The 16,216-nt window shown below is 40.8% G+C and overlaps 2 protein-coding genes across 3 annotated transcripts; both read right to left on the bottom strand.

Annotated features, from left to right (window-relative positions):
- Window positions 1-1,915: 1,915 nt before the first annotated feature.
- On the bottom strand, window positions 1,916-3,512 carry gbx1 (gastrulation brain homeobox 1). Its single transcript, XM_076296034.1, has 2 exons — window positions 3,065-3,512; window positions 1,916-2,430 (listed from the first exon to the last, which is right to left on the bottom strand). Exons 1-2 carry the CDS (start codon window positions 3,510-3,512, stop codon window positions 1,916-1,918), a joined length of 963 nt encoding a protein of 320 aa, XP_076152149.1.
- Window positions 3,513-6,127: 2,615 nt separating this feature from the next.
- On the bottom strand, window positions 6,128-15,165 carry asb10 (ankyrin repeat and SOCS box containing 10). 2 transcript variants are annotated; one of them, XM_076296032.1, is made up of 5 exons: window positions 14,838-15,165; window positions 10,048-10,315; window positions 9,171-9,675; window positions 7,678-7,791; window positions 6,128-7,409 (listed from the first exon to the last, which is right to left on the bottom strand). In XM_076296032.1, the coding sequence occupies exons 1-5, from the start codon at window positions 15,163-15,165 to the stop codon at window positions 7,224-7,226; spliced, it is 1,401 nt and encodes a 466-aa protein (XP_076152147.1). In that variant the 3' UTR covers window positions 6,128-7,223. The 2 variants fall into 2 exon arrangements, with proteins under 2 accessions (XP_076152147.1, XP_076152148.1); XM_076296033.1 differs by lacking the exon at window positions 14,838-15,165 and adding an exon at window positions 11,104-11,479.
- Window positions 15,166-16,216: the final 1,051 nt, after the last annotated feature.

Below are 16,216 nucleotides of genomic sequence, written 5' to 3'. Positions count from 1 at the left end.
GTCACAGTGTAGGCAAGGCACTGGAGTCCTTTTGCGTCCATCTGTCAGCTTCGTTCTCTCCATTAGCGAGTAAGCGCGAAAGTGCTATCTTAATATATCACGCGTCATGGGAAGTGGAGGTCGAGACATGCCACTTCACCGCTCTTTCAGGGCTAAGCAAACTGCTGTCGCTGATAAACTGTAGGCCTATGTGACGGTTTTGTCTAGCGTTTGTGGGTGTTTTACCAGACACCACGTTTTAAGGGTGGCCACAATCCTGTGTAGGATATGTATTATAATCTGGATTTATTTTTCTTTCGTCCGGTTGGATTAAAATTGAATGCGCCTGACCAATTCACACGGAAAAAGTTAGCTCTAAGGACTAGTAAGGCGTAGCCTATTTTACCGTGGCTGAACGTATTTCAAGTTGTTCAAAAGGTCTGGGTCATTGATGTTTTATTTCATTTTACACAGACTTGTCTAATCATTTCCACCATTGCCCAGCATAATCCAAATCGCTCTCATTGAGCGCGCGCGCGTGTGTGTGGATGGGCCCACCCCACCCATGGCTCTCGCTCACCCAAAGTGATTGATTGTGAAGTTCATTACAATGTGTTGGATATGACCGCTCTAATGGGGATCCATCAGTCCACCTTGCGACAGCATGGCCTCCTAAAGAGAGATAAATGATACCCTCGCTCATTTACAAAAACCTTTCCCCCCTTTCGCTCTCTTTTGCTGCAAGAGGAACTATATTCTCTTCTATCATCAAGCAAAACCTAAAAGTCAAGTGGTCGTAAAAAAACATAAAATGAAAAAGAAAAAAACATGAAACATCATGAAACATCATCTGGCTTTGGCAAATGTAAAGAAATGTGTAGATAGCACAGTAGGCTATGAATGTCGAACAAAAATTTGTTATAATTGTTTGAGTTATGGATATTGTTCTTAGCAGACCCCGATTCCCTGAAGATCGGTGTAATATTCCTCTCTCTATATAAATCAGGTAGTTTTGGGTTGAAGTTCTGCGAGAGTCTGCACACTTTGAGGGGTTATGCGATATTCCTATTTCACCAAAAGGTCTGTTTTGGATGTTGATACAAAATGTTTGCACAACAAACTTCTCGTTCTAGTCCCTATTATTGATTCTGATACAAACTTGTATCTCCTCGGCCTTTTCGCATGACAGGATGTGGGGTAGTGAAAGGCTAACGCCACTGTCGACCAAATACATTTTATACTGACCTCTATAAAAGGCAACACTTTAAAATGTCAATGCAATTTAGAATAGGTTACTTCTCCAGAATAGCTGCAATTATTACCCAAAAGTCAAAATTTTACACAAAATAAATTTATCATTGGCCAACCAGTCAATTATCTAAGGTTGCCAATTATGTAATTTAAACACAGGCTATTAAAACATTTTAAATCACAAAGTAATGTAAATACATGTTTTGCCCTTATTTTGATTATTTATTTTTCCCATCACCCTTTTCACAAACAACTGGAGAATACAGTCGCTAAAGTACTAAATGGAGACGTCTCTGAGTACATGCAAAATGATAAATTAAATGGTGTGGTAAGAGCTGTGAAAACAAGAGGCTAAACCGGAGGGCGAGAACACATGCAGATATTTAACTAAACGTCAACTTATAAATATTTTTAAAATTGTTTTTACAGTTCGAAATTTTCATAGTGCACATATGTCCTTAAGACAAGTTCAATATTTACAGATTTACAAAAAAACAATAAATAAATGGCCAGAACACATTTGGAAAAGAAAATATACAGTCTTGTTCAAAACATCTATTTGTATAAAGACCATATGCTACAGTAAAATGATATCTGTCCCAGATACTCTTGTGGAATCTTTGCTTTTGTGCTTCATGCATTTAACATTAGCAGTCCAGTGTCTCTGTTCTATCAAAGCGCCGACTCAGGGCCTACTGCCTTGCTCTATTTGTTGGTGCTGGCTCCTGACGGCAAACCTGTTGACATGAACTGGAATTGGAACAACAATTTTGGGGTTCCTCACCGGCTCCCCTGACCGATTGTTGACGTTGCCGGCTTTGATCCTTTTCCATTTGGCCCGGCGATTCTGAAACCAGATTTTTACCTGGACCTCGCTCAATTTAAGTGCGTGTGCGATTTGCGAGCGCTCCGTGAGAGATAGGTACTTTTTACAGTGGAACTCCTTCTCTAGTTCAAGCAACTGTTCGCTGGTGAAAGCTGTTCGTCTCCGTCTGCTTTTGCCAGCAGAACCTCCCGGTGGTAAGGAGTCCTGAGAGCCGGGCTTGAGTTTGCTCTTTTGGGATAACGATCCACAGTTGTTCCCATCCGAGAAACTTTCGTTCTCACTGTCTCCGGAGCTGTCCTCTCTATCACTGCATGCCGCATCCGCTGACTTTAGATCCAGCTTCTCCTCGTCCGAACTGTACAGTTTGGTCTCACCTATAATTACATATCACATATTAATATTCATACACGGATGTGTGTTTGGGTTTACTCAACAAATTGCAGGCCTTCTGCACATTGCATGTTCAACATTACTTGATGTGCCCTTATTTTGTTTGTTATGGATTGTTATTTTGGTCAAGGCGTTTGTGTTAGCCTAATACAAGTAAGTACAAAGCAAATGCATAAATAGTTTGGTCGCTGTATCAAGCATACTAAAAAAAATCAACAGAAAAAGGACACCTAATGATTGTTCATTAAAATGAAATGAGGTGCATGTGTGTGAATACCAATTTAGGGTCAGTCAAGTTCAATTATTTTAGAAACTTTAACAGATATATATGTTCAATGTCTCTTTTAAAAACATTTAATGTCTAATAAGAGGAAAAGACCAGCAATTCACTTCACCAACGATTTTTAACATTTACACTTAGGCCTACATCTTTGTCATGAGTTAATTGGTGCCATAACGCTCCCATTAAATTCCTTCTTCTTAATTGCGCTTGGCAAAATTGTCTGTGCATATGGATCAATGACATGACAATGTCAAACATTATTATTGCAAAGTCCTTTACAGTCGATACATAAGGCGATCAGTGGAGATAATAATCAAAATGGCTATTAATCTTACCTGTAATAGTTTGGAAAGTTTCTGAGAAGTTGAGAAGTTCCGAGGCTTTCTCTCTGGCGTGCAGATCCTCGGAGTGCGGGCTTTCCTGTCTCCTAATAGTTGGATCAGTACTTAATCGAGGTCCAGGCATCTCCTGTGGGGGATAAAAACTGTCCGGTGGTTCCGAAAAACTCGGCAGCGTTGTTGTTAGCGCCACCATAGAAGGCATTCCCTGTCCCAAACTTGCACAGAAAGTATTCGTGAGTCGTCCCGCGAACGACGCCAAAGGTGCCAACGGAGGAATACCGGACGGCAAAGGCGAATGAGAGAGGGCTTGCGGAATCATCAGTGGTCGATACGGCATAAACATGGGATAACCGGTGTAGAGCAGGTGCCCCGGCCTTGGTTGCGGGGTCCCAATCAACGAGTCAATTGAAAACGCCGTCCCTTGTCCGCTCGGTCGCTGCATTCTGAGGCAAATTCTGTCCACTCGCGATTTAAATTCCAAGTGAAACTTCTCGAAGAAAAACGGAGGAAAATCACTCCTCCAGTAGCTATAAGTCTCGCAGCTCTCGCGGATTGTATTATCCACAGTGACCGTGGTGAGCAGTTTTTCGTCGTCCCCTCCTCTCTGCTGACTGTGACCTGACGCTTTTTTTGTTTCAGCTCAGTCCCTCTTTCCCTATTTGTCACAAACTGAGACATAAACACAGTCTCTCTCTCTCTCCCTCTCTCTCTCGTGCAATCTCTATGTCCCACCTCTCCCTCTCTCTCACACACACTCACACATAAACGAACAGTGCTTATCATCTGCAATAGAAGAGGATAGAGGGGGGTGTTGCCCTCGGGACTCATCCATCTTCCTCAAATTACGCTTCATTTCCTTATTCAGCTTCTGACTTTTTTGGCCGCCTTGAGAGGCGGTAGTTTCCCAGTGGATACCAAATAGATGGGTCGAGCCCCCTCTTTCTCTCAGTCCACATTGACTGGAAGCGGTGTGAGAGACTGCTTTAGACCTTCCCCCTCTGTAATCGTTGACCACACCAACCCAATCAACTATTATTAATTTTGATTGATGATAAGTAATTACTTTGGATTCAAGGCAAGACATAAAACAACGACGGCTTTGTTTGAATTCAGGGGACTGATGGCAACTGAGTCGGGAGGGCTGGAGAGGCAGATGTTTTGCCCCACTTGTGAGAGAAAGGCTGTTCTATTCTTTAGAGATAAAAACAATGAATTTGGCCTCGGAGAAGTGCTACAACAACTATTCCCCGGAGAGAAATGTTCTGGTGAAAATTGGATTTGAATGAAAGACAGGGTAAAGGGGTCAATAGCATTTCAGGAGCAGTGCCACTAAATTTGGTATTGTGAAGCTTTTATCTCGAATTCAATTTAACCCAGAGAGGATCATCTGATCATATTCAAATGAGATTAGTCAACTCTATTAAATGCGCTAAAGTTCAACTTCATGGCGCAATTATCGTTCTAATTGAAAATCAGGACTATATTGTACTGACCATCAAATAGCTTACTGTTGACTGCCCCCCCATACTACCATTTTGAACAAATCAACATTTGCTGGAGTGAAAAAACATTTTCCTATCTTCTGAGTGCGCTTTTCCCCAAGTGTTAATTTGATCGGAGATCATTTTGCCGTTTAAATGCCAATTCCAAGTGATGATGATTAGCCCCTATTGAGTCCCGGGGGCGCGGGCACTCCAACTGGCCGTCTGATTGCATGAAGACATAAACATATCACCTCCGACTCTGATTAGCAATGCAGGACCAGGAAATGCTAATTATTCTTCTAATTGCAAATGACTCCATTCAGCGGCAGCGCTCTTTGATCTATTGAAACCAAACTCTCCCTCTCTCTCGCTCTCCTCGTCGGTCTCATTAAGTGGACTTGCGACCATAAGTAAAGGCTGGAAGACTTATTAGACTCTCGGTGGTAAAGCACATTGCCTTTGGTGGCTTCCACTCGACCGGGTTGCTCTGCTGGATGAGGCCCTGTCTCTGAATTTGAAGAGTGGAAGTCTTTTTTTTATTTTATTTTAAAATAGGACACATTACAATGCTCACAACTCCAAGAGTAGTCTAGAACACATAGTTGTATTATCAGATTATGATGATGATAATAATGATAATTATTATTATTAGTAGTATTTATGATTATTTCAAATTATACTTGTTTTGATATCTAAAGCAGCAATATAGTTTGACCATAGAATCATCAATTTTGGCAGTGAAGGGCATTTACATGGGTTACTGACAGGTCCATTACCCAAGTCAGCGCACTGTCCTGGTGTCACAATCCAAGAACTGGTGCCCGTTTTAGCAGCCTATAATCTACCTCTGCCAAACCATATAATATCTAATTTCTAATATACTAAATGTCCATGAATAGATGCAAACTGAACATAGCTTAGGCTACATCAATAAACACGATTTCAATGTTTAAGATAATGACGGAGGGTCACCAAGAAGGCTAGTAAATGTATAATTTTATATGACATACATTTTATTTAAACTATCAGCATCATATTTAGTTTTCGGATCAGTTATTTTGGCCCCTTAGCATTATGAATCAACGAAGTGCTCACAAAAGTAGGCTACTATTATAGTGTAGTGCCTACAAGTATTATTTTTAAAAAATATATATATAAAAAAAAGTCTATAATAGACCGCGGCGCTTCTTTTAGCCTAACAGCATTTTCAAACCGACTTGGCAATCTTAGTGCGGCAAGAATCTTTAGAAATAACTTCCATAATATAGAATCGTATGTCGTTTTTAAGATTATTAAGGCATAATTGGCACGTCAAAGTCAATCAAAATGGCTATGGTCATTTAGGAATTTAGTAAACCCTAGGCTAAGCTTTTTAAAGCATGTAGCGAGTTAGAATATTGCCTCTACTAATCTTTCCTAATATCAGGTGAGGATAGTGGCAGGTCTGTTGGCATAGCTTGGCTGCATGTCGTACATTGTCATTCATTCATTCATTTGCATGTCACCAGATTCAAACAAATAAAACATATTTATTCATTTTAAGATAAAGTCACATTCAATCACAATAGTGTTATTTTTGTTGCTAAATTGTTAATCTAGAAGGCTATCACATAAAACGAATATTTTTAAATGATCTGTCATGGTGTTGATGATGTTACATGGTGAAAAAAATGCAATGATTTATTGACAATTTGTATGACCATTTAAAGCAATATAATAAAATCCGCATGGTAGGCTACATCAAAAAAGGAATGCATTCAAATAGCATCTTGTTGAATCAGATTATACGGCATAGTTTTATGAAATTACAAAGAGTATGTGATGTTTCTCATAGGACAGTTATAGCCTACTGTAAGGTTTGTGCAGCGTTGCTTACATTGAACTTCTGAATGAACATCATAAGGCATTGATCTCTCTGTATTAGATGGCATTTTGTTTTGCTAATTGTCTTATTCCTAAATCCTATTTCACCAAACTTAATTGACTGTGGAAAAGGTAGGCTACTATTAGCGTTTTTGTAATTGGTCACATAATGACCGTAGCACCCCCTTGTGGTAGGCTATAAGCGTTAGCTCTTCATGGCATGACTTGCCTCTTCAGTGCAAATATTTGATTGAGATTAAGAAGCTTTTTCAAATTAAATAATCAATTCTATATAAATCAATATTTAAATATGTTTGTTTAATTACATCTTAGTTTGTTAAAATAATTAATCCAATATTGTAGACTACCATGCAATTGTCTTTCAGATGTTAATTTGAATACTTCACTAAAATAGTCTGAACAACAGTACTACATTAAAACATGTCACTTTCATTGTATAAAGTGTAACCATTATATACATATTTCATAGTATCGCTGGCAAAATCCATGTATCCGGTATTCTCTGGCAAAATCCATGAGCAGTCACGTCTGTGGCCAAATTAAAAGACCACTCTGCTTTATAGAGTGGACACAACACACTTTTCTTGCAAATAACCTTCAACTCAGTATTGCAAGCATTAGATAATGATGTGCAATTATGTGCAGTTACAGTCTGGCATCAAAAAACTAAAGACAGAAACAGCTTTCATGTGAACCTATACCCAGATTATACAGATGTGGAAAGACACAATGTTCAACCATATATACAGGATATAAGGGCAGCGAGGCGTTACAAACACCTGCCCTCAGTGGACGTAGTCTCTGAAATCCAGCAGAAGGTATTTCTTCAAAAAGTTGGGGAGGTCGAGTTTGGGTACCACCTTTGTCAGGCGTCCCTCAAGATAGTTCCGTAGTTTGAAGCGAGCCAAATGCTGCAGTGACCGAGGTGTTTGGGTCAGAGCGAACACTGACTCATAGAAACCTTGGTGTTGCTATGGGAGATAATAATGACATTAGTGAAGTGTTCTTTGCTATGGGAAACTTATGTATTCGGGTACAGAGCTATGTAATTAGGTAGAGGGCTTTTTCAACACATTTTATGCATTCAATAATAAAGATGCATTGTTTTTCTAGCCAATTGGAATATAATAAAACAAATTATATTATCGTTAATAATTAAAGTATTATCAGCATTCTTCCATGTAACAATATACTGTATATAGTACCTGAAGTCCAAAGACAAATGATCTTGCAGCCTACCTTGAATACTTCGGGTGGCACAGCCTCCACCCAGGCTTCTGTGATTTTGAGGCGGTCATAGGCATTCAAGAGAACCTCAATGACACGAGGAGAAGTGCAACAGTATTTCAAAACCTGAAAGGCATTGACAACATGAAACAGTCAGCAGGCCTTATTAGTCTAGTAAACCTGAATGCACAGTGTTGCTCTGCAACAATAGCCTCAACAGTTTTTTTCAGGATTGCAATGGTTTCTGGTCATAGTGTTATCATTAACCTTTTTAAAACTCTTTTTAACACCCATACCTTGGCTTGACGCCCATGGGAATGCAGATTTTGACCATCTACTTATAGGCATCTATTTAAGCAATACATTGAAATGCCTGAAGTATGCTAAGCACTGCGATGTTAAGCAGTCCATGGCATCAGAAGAGGTTACTACTGGAGTTCAGGAGCCCTGTCTTGTTCATAGGAGATGCGGGGCCAAGGTTTTACGTCCGGGGGAAACACATAGAATAATTAAACACTTGGCATGACGAACAGATTGAGCCCCCCTCTGGGAGATGCACGAAGAATTTCTGCAATTAGTGCTAATTAATCTCCGATTAACATTTGGCTAATTAGGAATCAGGCAATTTGTCTGACTCAAGTGGGACAAGTGAGTATGTACAGTGTAGCACACTGCCAGCAATATGAATGATCAAAATGTGCTCTGAACCATTTTTTAAGTGATGATGATGATGATGTGCATGTGGTGATATTATTGACAAGGGTTGAGTTTAATAACATGCCGCTTGGCCTTTTATAAAACATGTATAAAAGGTATTAGGATACCTAAGGATACCTTAGTTTCTTAAAAGTTTTCCTAATTAGTCCAGACTTCTATGTGTAAAAACACCCTGAAGATTCCCCTAATAGAAACTATCCCACATAAACCTTACAAAGCTTTGAGCATACATGAGATGAGCATAATGGACATGGATCATTATTAGAAAGAACATCAACACCAAAGTGACATGTTGCCAAGGAGTCACACATTTGGAATGTGCATTTGTTTTAGTGCTGACTGACTAGCAACAGGCGAAGACAATCTCAAGTGCCATACTGTATGTACTGAACAAATTTTCCAAAATAATTTGAAGTCATTTTAAGCATTTTGGTGAACAAGCTTTTTTGTCCAACTTCCAACATAGCATGCACAGCTTTGTGATTTGGACTAGTTTTTTTCTAAGCTCTGTAGGGCAGTCATCCTAAAATATTAGTGAAGTTGAACATACAGGAAGGCCTGTAATTTTTTCAGATTTTTCTGAGAGAATGACCTGTGAGCCTCTGGGTGATTTGACATGGAATGACCCTTTGACCTTCACTGACCATCTGATTTTTACTGATCAGTTCTTTGTGCTGGTTCCCTATCTATCATTATGACAATCAGTAGTGCCAAACTGGTGATGGTAATAGTAAAGCATTAGTAAGGAAAGTCTCAATGACACCCTCTCGCCTCAACAACCATCTCACCTGGGGCAGTGCTCCTGGCCAGACTCGTATTGACCCGTAGTTCAGCAGCGCTTGCACCACTCTCTCTGGCTCGTGCTCTGGCTTGTAGGCCACCTCTTTCAGCACGTTGTGCATGGGCGCGTTGCCCCCGTAGCACATGTCATTGACGTGGGCCCCGTTTTTCAGCACGAGGTCCACCACGTCCGGGTTGACGTTCTTGCAGGACATGTGCAGCGGCGTCTGGTGCTGCAGGTCCTCCGTGCCCACGTTGGCCCCGGCCTCCACCAGTTGCTGGCACACCTGGTAGTAGCGGCCCAGAGTAGCCTTCTCCTGTGGCTGAGAACAGGCGGCGTTGAGCGGGCTCTTGCCCTCATCGTTGTGATGCTCCAGGTGGGCCCCGTAGCGCAGGTAGAGGCTGACGTGGTCAGGCAGGCCGTGGCGGCAGGCCACATGGAGAGGACTGTCATCCTCCTCCAGGCTTCGGCCATTCACGGCAGCCCCAAACTGGAGTAGGTGTTTAGCACATCTGCGTTCAGGATGATAAAATATATTTGTATCATATGCATAAGATAAGATATATGCAGATGGAAAATATTCTAGTTATATGCCTTTGTAATTCTGCTAAAATAGAAAGGATCTCAGTAAAAAACACCTTTACCCATCATTCCAATCTGAATGAATGATGTTGTTTCAAATTAGTACATTTAGAGTGTAACTGTAGGTTCATAATACAAGTAACAGTTTTGTCATACAAAGAATACTGTGTTAGCACAAAATGACCATGCCACTAACTTAAAAGCATCACCCACTTGGACAAGATAAGGAGTGTCTGAAAGGAGTTTCTTGGACCAGGAAAGGAGACATGTCCCATTTTTTTGTACTTTTAACATGCACTCACTCAATGGATTCCAGCTCTGTGCAGACGTGTAAGGGCATGAGACCATCCTCATTCACCGCATTGGCGTTAGCACCATATGACAACAGCAGCTTGGCACACTCGCCCTGGCACTCCTCACAGGCCTCGTGCAGAGCAGTGGTGCCGCCTGGTGCCAGGTCAACATTAGCACCTCTCAGGAGCAAGAGCCTCAAGCACTCAGTGAAGCCACGGCCAGCTGTGATGTGCAGGGGTGTGGTGAGCTCCTGCTCGTAGGCGAGAGACCAAAGTCCTGTGAAGAGTTAAAGGGTGGTCGTTTAAACTTTGCATCGCTTTCAGAAAAACAGGTTCTTACTTTGTTTCTATAGAAAACCTTTAATAACCTCTATCTCAAACCCACTGATGGAACCCTTTTATCTCTTACTTTACTGGTCACTTTCACTGCCCAGAATTATGTTTCCCAGAGCATTCTACCTGAATGCCAATCTGAGTCTTGACAGGTAAAAGGTCTATGTGAATCTATGAAAAACATCAACCCAGAAATACGGATTCAGTCTTAAGATATTACTTTAGATGGCCTGTCTAAAGGGAAATCGTAAGAGATGGTTTATTAAACACCTTTCAGGTTTACCGAGACACCCCAGATCTGAATGTTGTTTTCAATGGGTCAGCTGGCACACAGAATTATTCATTTGAGAGATTTTTTTTAAACAGATATCAGGTACAACCTGACAACTATTATATGTAACTATTATAACTAACTAGCAGTTGTGTGTTTTATAAGATTCACTCAATTGTCAATTTTACAAATCATTAAGATTTTGATTAATTTGATGAGTATCAGTTGTTGTATTTCTTAAGAAATCGCCTAAAAACCAACAAAAGTCAGCAACAGCATCTCATTTACTGTCTATAATAACCAAGGGAAAGGAAAAAGCAACAACTAGCAACAGACCAACAGCAGCCTTATTAGAGAATAATTTATATAATTAAGCATTAAAAAACTTCAACGCACATAACATTTAGGCTTCATATACTTATCACACATTAGATAAAATAATTTCATATCATGAGACATACTCAGCACTCGGTAGTTAAATCTGTAGTTTTTCCACTCATCAATGTTGCTAGTGTCGTACACGGCATCAATAAGGTAGGTATACTCGGGGTCATCAATTACACTAATGATGGTAAAGTCGTCCCCCATCAGTAGAGCATTCCAGAACTGCAGGATTTCCCCCGTTGCCTTAGCAGTGGCGATCACATCGTTCCGAAATGCCTTCGGTTTTCGGTACTTAACCTTTGGTTCCATGAGGGCGTGTAATGAGCCCAGCGTCTTTTTCTTTCAATAGGTCAGTGTCAGGTTTCCTGGAAATAGGCCCAACTGTCCTTAATTGCACGTTGTTTGTTAGAGATGTTTTGACTGGGCATTAGCGGTAGTTGTTTCCTCGCGGGTGTTTTGACTCTCTCTGTTTTGACACTATCTGTAACCTGACGGGGCCAGAGAGACTATTTTAAGCGTTGAGGGCTGCAACATGATATTTCCACTGTCCCAGATTCTCCTGACATGAGGGACAGGAGCAGAATACTTTTTTTGCTGCACACTCATGAGCAGCACATTGTCGCAGTTTTCAGTTTTTTAGAATCAAAACAATACTTTTATTGTTCATTTCATCATGTTGATCAACATTACAGGCTACTTTTGGTTTAAAAAATGTAATTTACATTTATATTACATGTGTACAGTTTGTTGCCCTACCAAAAGTGCATCAGACAAAAATAACCTGTGCCCCCCTCAGGCCTGGCATGATCAGTGTGCAGGCAGTACAGGCCTGGCTTGGATACTTAGTTGATCGTGCACACCTAGTGTGGCTGCGTGTGGGGGCGCCTGCAGGAATTAATGCTATGGTACAAACGTGCCTACATGCATATATTCTCTCTCCTGCTCAAACAAAATGTGTGCACGTTCATTTTGATAATGTGTTCACTTACTTAATAGAAAATTGTAAATAGCCTGATGGCATGGAGCTAATGGGATACTGTGCATAGTTGGGCAGGTATGGTAGGCCAATTTGGTGTGAATACACACACACAAGGGACATTTTTTCTATCGTTGAGTACACCTGCAGGCGTGCCTGTGTGGTGGTATATTAGGGATTGTTCTCTCTCTTGATTGGGCCACTTTTAAAGGGACACTTCAGCGATTAGCATTAAGCTTTGTATCAGTAGAAACCCAGTAGTATTTTCGAATGACTGTGCTTCCCTCCCTCATGTCCCCCTGAGACGAGAGATATCTGTATATTTTGTCCAGAAAACATCCTCTGATGACGCAAAAATCGTCATTTTGCATCATCAGAGGATTTTTTGGGCAGAGGCTAGAGACTACATGTCTAGTTCCACATGCTTTCAACCCGCCCATAAGGGGTGGGCTTTCTTTTACTGTCTATGGGAGTGTGACCTCCAGAATTTAGAAATAGTGTCCGCCATCTTTCTTTTAAGCTAGCTAACAGGCTAGGCTCTTGCTCTGGGGAGAAAGCTGATAAGTAAGCACGTTAGCGGATGGTAATTTTCAAACTGATATGGCAACCTCCTTGACACACAGATAACTCTCAGTTGAAACTTGTTTGTGCCGTTTAGTGATGTTTGCTAAAAGATTTAATATTTTTATAGGTACTTTCTGTTCTCAAGCCGGTGCACCTCCATTAGATTACATGCAATCGAAACGAATGTTTTCCCCCTCGGGGGCTTTTCAGCCACGGTAACCACGGCAACTGGGGGCGGTAACCACGATTATGACTAGTTGCCGACTGTATGTATGGAGGCAAATGGAAGTGGCACTGGGACACTCTATGGAAGTGGCGTCACTGGGAAAAAAGGTTGACGACATAATTTTTAATTCCTCCCTCATGGTCCGGATGAATGAAACAGGGAACAAAATAAACATAGGATACACTTTAAGCTAAACATGTTTAACCTATGTAAACGTCCAACAACTTCGTTACACCCTAAATCAGGGGCGATTTTTCTTACGGGCAGTAGGCTAGCCTAGGCTCTGGGCACTGGCAGCACGAGTATAGCACAAGCTTTCATTTGCGCTAATCAGTTTTCTATCGCTCATCAAGTCAATCATATAGCACTGGGTGGGGAGTGGGTAGGCTATCCTATATCCCAGTTAACACACAACTAAACAGCCATGTTGCCTATAAGTTGCCAGCTGGTCACAGCGACCTAACCTTCTGGCAACCTTCCTGCAACGTGGCCACAAGCCTGCTTGCATTAGACATGTGCACCTACATCTTTTATTTCCCATAGACATCTCTTTTGATTGTATTTCATTACTTTTGATGAATATATTATTTGTTAACCTTATTGCTGTTGTCCAACTCCCTCTTTATGTTGTGGCTCCTGAGTCGGCTGTAGCTATGTTGGCTAATAAATAGTGTTGTTAAAAATGTTTAAAGATTGAGATTAATATGCCAATGCACATTCATTCAATAAAAAGGTCTACTATCTTCCACCACAGCCATTCACAGGTGGAATGGGTATGATTCTACAGGAAAGTATCTCCCACCTCCAATCGCCTATCCCCCAAAATGGCTGTTTGGTTGTAGGTAGGGGGTGCCCATAGTCTTAAACCATAACCATGGTGCACATGGCATTACGCTCTAATTGATTGGCAATTTCTCCAACTAAAATAAAATATTCCTTTCTATATAATCACCATATGAACAATTAAGTTAATGGGGTATTATGCAGTAAGAACCCAGGGATCTAATTCGAATGCTGGATAAAGTGCAGTCTAAAATTCTAACTAAAGCTTACTTAATAACTATGCAGAATTAATTTGCAAATTTAATACCATGAGAAATATCCATAGGTCAATCAGTGGCAGGTCAGCAAAAACTGTCTGACACCAAATAATGCTGTTAGTTATGCACATGAACTCTGCTCATAGACTGACTTTACACTTTCCCCAGCATTTCAATTAGGGCCCCGAAGTGTTCACTGGTAATATCGGGACCATGACAAACAAAGGCTGTATTCCGTCTTGTGACTTGCAATTATGTAAGCACATAATATAATCTGAGAACTGCTGCCCTGATTAAAAAAAAACAATGCAACTGATCTCAGCTGGTATTCTGTCTATAATGGAGCGGAAGGGAAATTTCCACAAACTTTTGAACTGTATGTTTGTATTGTTTAATGAGTTTCTTCTTTAAAGCATAACTAAAAATAAACAAATAATGTTACATACATAACTGAACATTTATTGTTGCCATGACAACCAAAGAGTTGTAGGTGAGATGATTTAGCAGTGGCTGTCATGATATTTCATCACAGTTTGCACTGCTACAGCCCAGAGCACCTTGATTTAAGTTATTTATCTGAAGCTAAATTCTAATTGAATTCAAGAATGTTTGCTTTTGTGGAGTGTCATAGCTCTGTTCACTGAGCTATGACACTGTTCACTGTTAAAAGTCTAATATATGATCCTTTTGAGCCACCGTAGTCACACCATTGTAGCTCAAAGTATTCCTTTTAGTGTTTGGATTCATAACTTCATTTAGATGTTGTATCTTTGCTCTGTTCAACTGTGCAAGTGAAGTTCATCGTAGTCCATGAGGTATAACTTGATGAATAGCATAAAGGTTTTGGCTTTTCAATATGCTTCTTTAAAACAAAATGATGTGAAGTCACATCACATCAGTTGGGCCTGATAGTGAGAACATCAATAGCCCTATAGTGCTCTAATAAAGCAGCCATCATTTACGAAACCTTGCAATTCCAAACACAGTACAAGTGCAAGGACTCACCACCCTTGTTCACCCAGATCATGTCTCCTCCTTCAGGCTGAATAACCAGATTGACCGGTGCTCCTTTGGGGAACAGTTGACGCAGAGCCTCCAGGTCCCCCGTATACAGGGCATTCTGGACAACTAGGTCTTTGCATATCAAAGCAGGGCGCTGAGGAGATCCGTGACTCCATGCTATGCTTTTCTCTCTCACTTCCTTTCTCAAAAAGTAGCTGGTAACTGCAGGAGCTGCCAGACGTCTCTGGCTTTGTTCCCTCTCCAACAGCTCCTTGTCCCTCTCCAGTGAGCGCAAAGCGGAAGGGGAAAAGACAAATCGTCCCTGTGACATCCTGTGCCAGTGGTCAGTGGCAGCTCGAACAGAATGTGATGACAGGCCTCTTACTCCAGGAAGATCGACTGAGGAGTTTTGAGGCTTGCTCGCTTGCAATATTAGAAAGACTAGATTGACTGGTGTGTGTGACTTGTTGTTGCTGAATCCCCTGGTGAGTGTGTTTTGACATCCAATATAGAGCAGTCCTTTGCAACATGTGCAATGAAGCTATTTTTAAGTCTCACATGCACATTGCATTCCAGTGCTGCTTTCTCATACTCAACTGAGTGACTCTTATAGTGTCCTGACTGGACATGAGAGCAATATGTTTTGTTCCTTTTCATTTACATGTAACTGGAAAGATACTTCCTGTGTATGTTCTGGAGCCAATTTGTAAAGAGAGTGGCAGCAGTGTACTCCACCATAATTGCACTGAAAAGGACAACAGGGCCAGGGCAAGGCTACATTTTAATAACATGGACGTCTTAGTGGTTCTGGAGCAGCAGCTGCTAATTGGCTAGTTAGTTATGTCCTGCTATACGATAAACAGTAGTTTTTACCCTACAGATGGCCGGAGTTCAATCAGGTTCCTGCACCACAGGCCTCAAGCTGATTGACTGGCTAATTAAGGGTATATAATGAACAGGAAATTGAATCATGCAATTAATAATAAACTCTCAAGTGTTCACAAGTTCTTTAGACATTTTAGGACATAAAAATCTGCTATAATTCTCCAGTGTATGTACTAGTGGTTCAGTACTTAACTGCATGCTGCATGGCCAGATACTAAAAGCATGACCTTGTGATGGGCCGGACTATGTGAGGTCATGTGAGATCTGTTAATTAGGTATTTCTCACATGCATCATTTACCAGTATTTTGCTATAATCACAATGAATCAACTCTGCTGCATCCCCATCCCTAGCTTCTATAAAGTGTCATAGAGGTTGTTTAAAATACCTGTTTGTAAACACCTGCATGGAGACGTGGACTACTTGGATTCTTACAGGGTTTTGAGATACTATTTTCTTTCAAGAGATAACAGAAAACAGCAGGCAAAATACAATTAA

Source organism: Alosa pseudoharengus, unplaced genomic scaffold (assembly GCF_046254945.1).
Source record: "Alosa pseudoharengus isolate Yale_2024_CS ecotype anadromous, Long Island Sound unplaced genomic scaffold, YU_APseudo_1.1 YU_APseudo_1.1_scf_2, whole genome shotgun sequence".
Classification (NCBI taxonomy): Eukaryota; Metazoa; Chordata; class Actinopteri; order Clupeiformes; family Clupeidae; genus Alosa; species Alosa pseudoharengus.
This window is presented reverse-complemented; position numbering and strand designations above follow the sequence as displayed.

Coding starts and splice junctions, on each gene's coding strand:
- gbx1 (XM_076296034.1), bottom strand. CDS start 3,512: ATGCAGCGACCGAGCGGACAAGGGACGGCGTTTTCAATTGACTCGTTG. Junction 2,431..3,064: donor AACTTTCCAAACTATTACAG/GTAAGATTAATA, acceptor ATGTAATTATAG/GTGAGACCAAACTGTACAGT.
- asb10 (XM_076296032.1), bottom strand. CDS start 15,165: ATGTCACAGGGACGATTTGTCTTTTCCCCTTCCGCTTTGCGCTCACTG. Junction 9,676..10,047: donor ACAGAGCTGGAATCCATTGA/GTGAGTGCATGT, acceptor TCCTGAACGCAG/ATGTGCTAAACACCTACTCC. Junction 7,792..9,170: donor GGCCAGGAGCACTGCCCCAG/GTGAGATGGTTG, acceptor AATGCCTTTCAG/GTTTTGAAATACTGTTGCAC.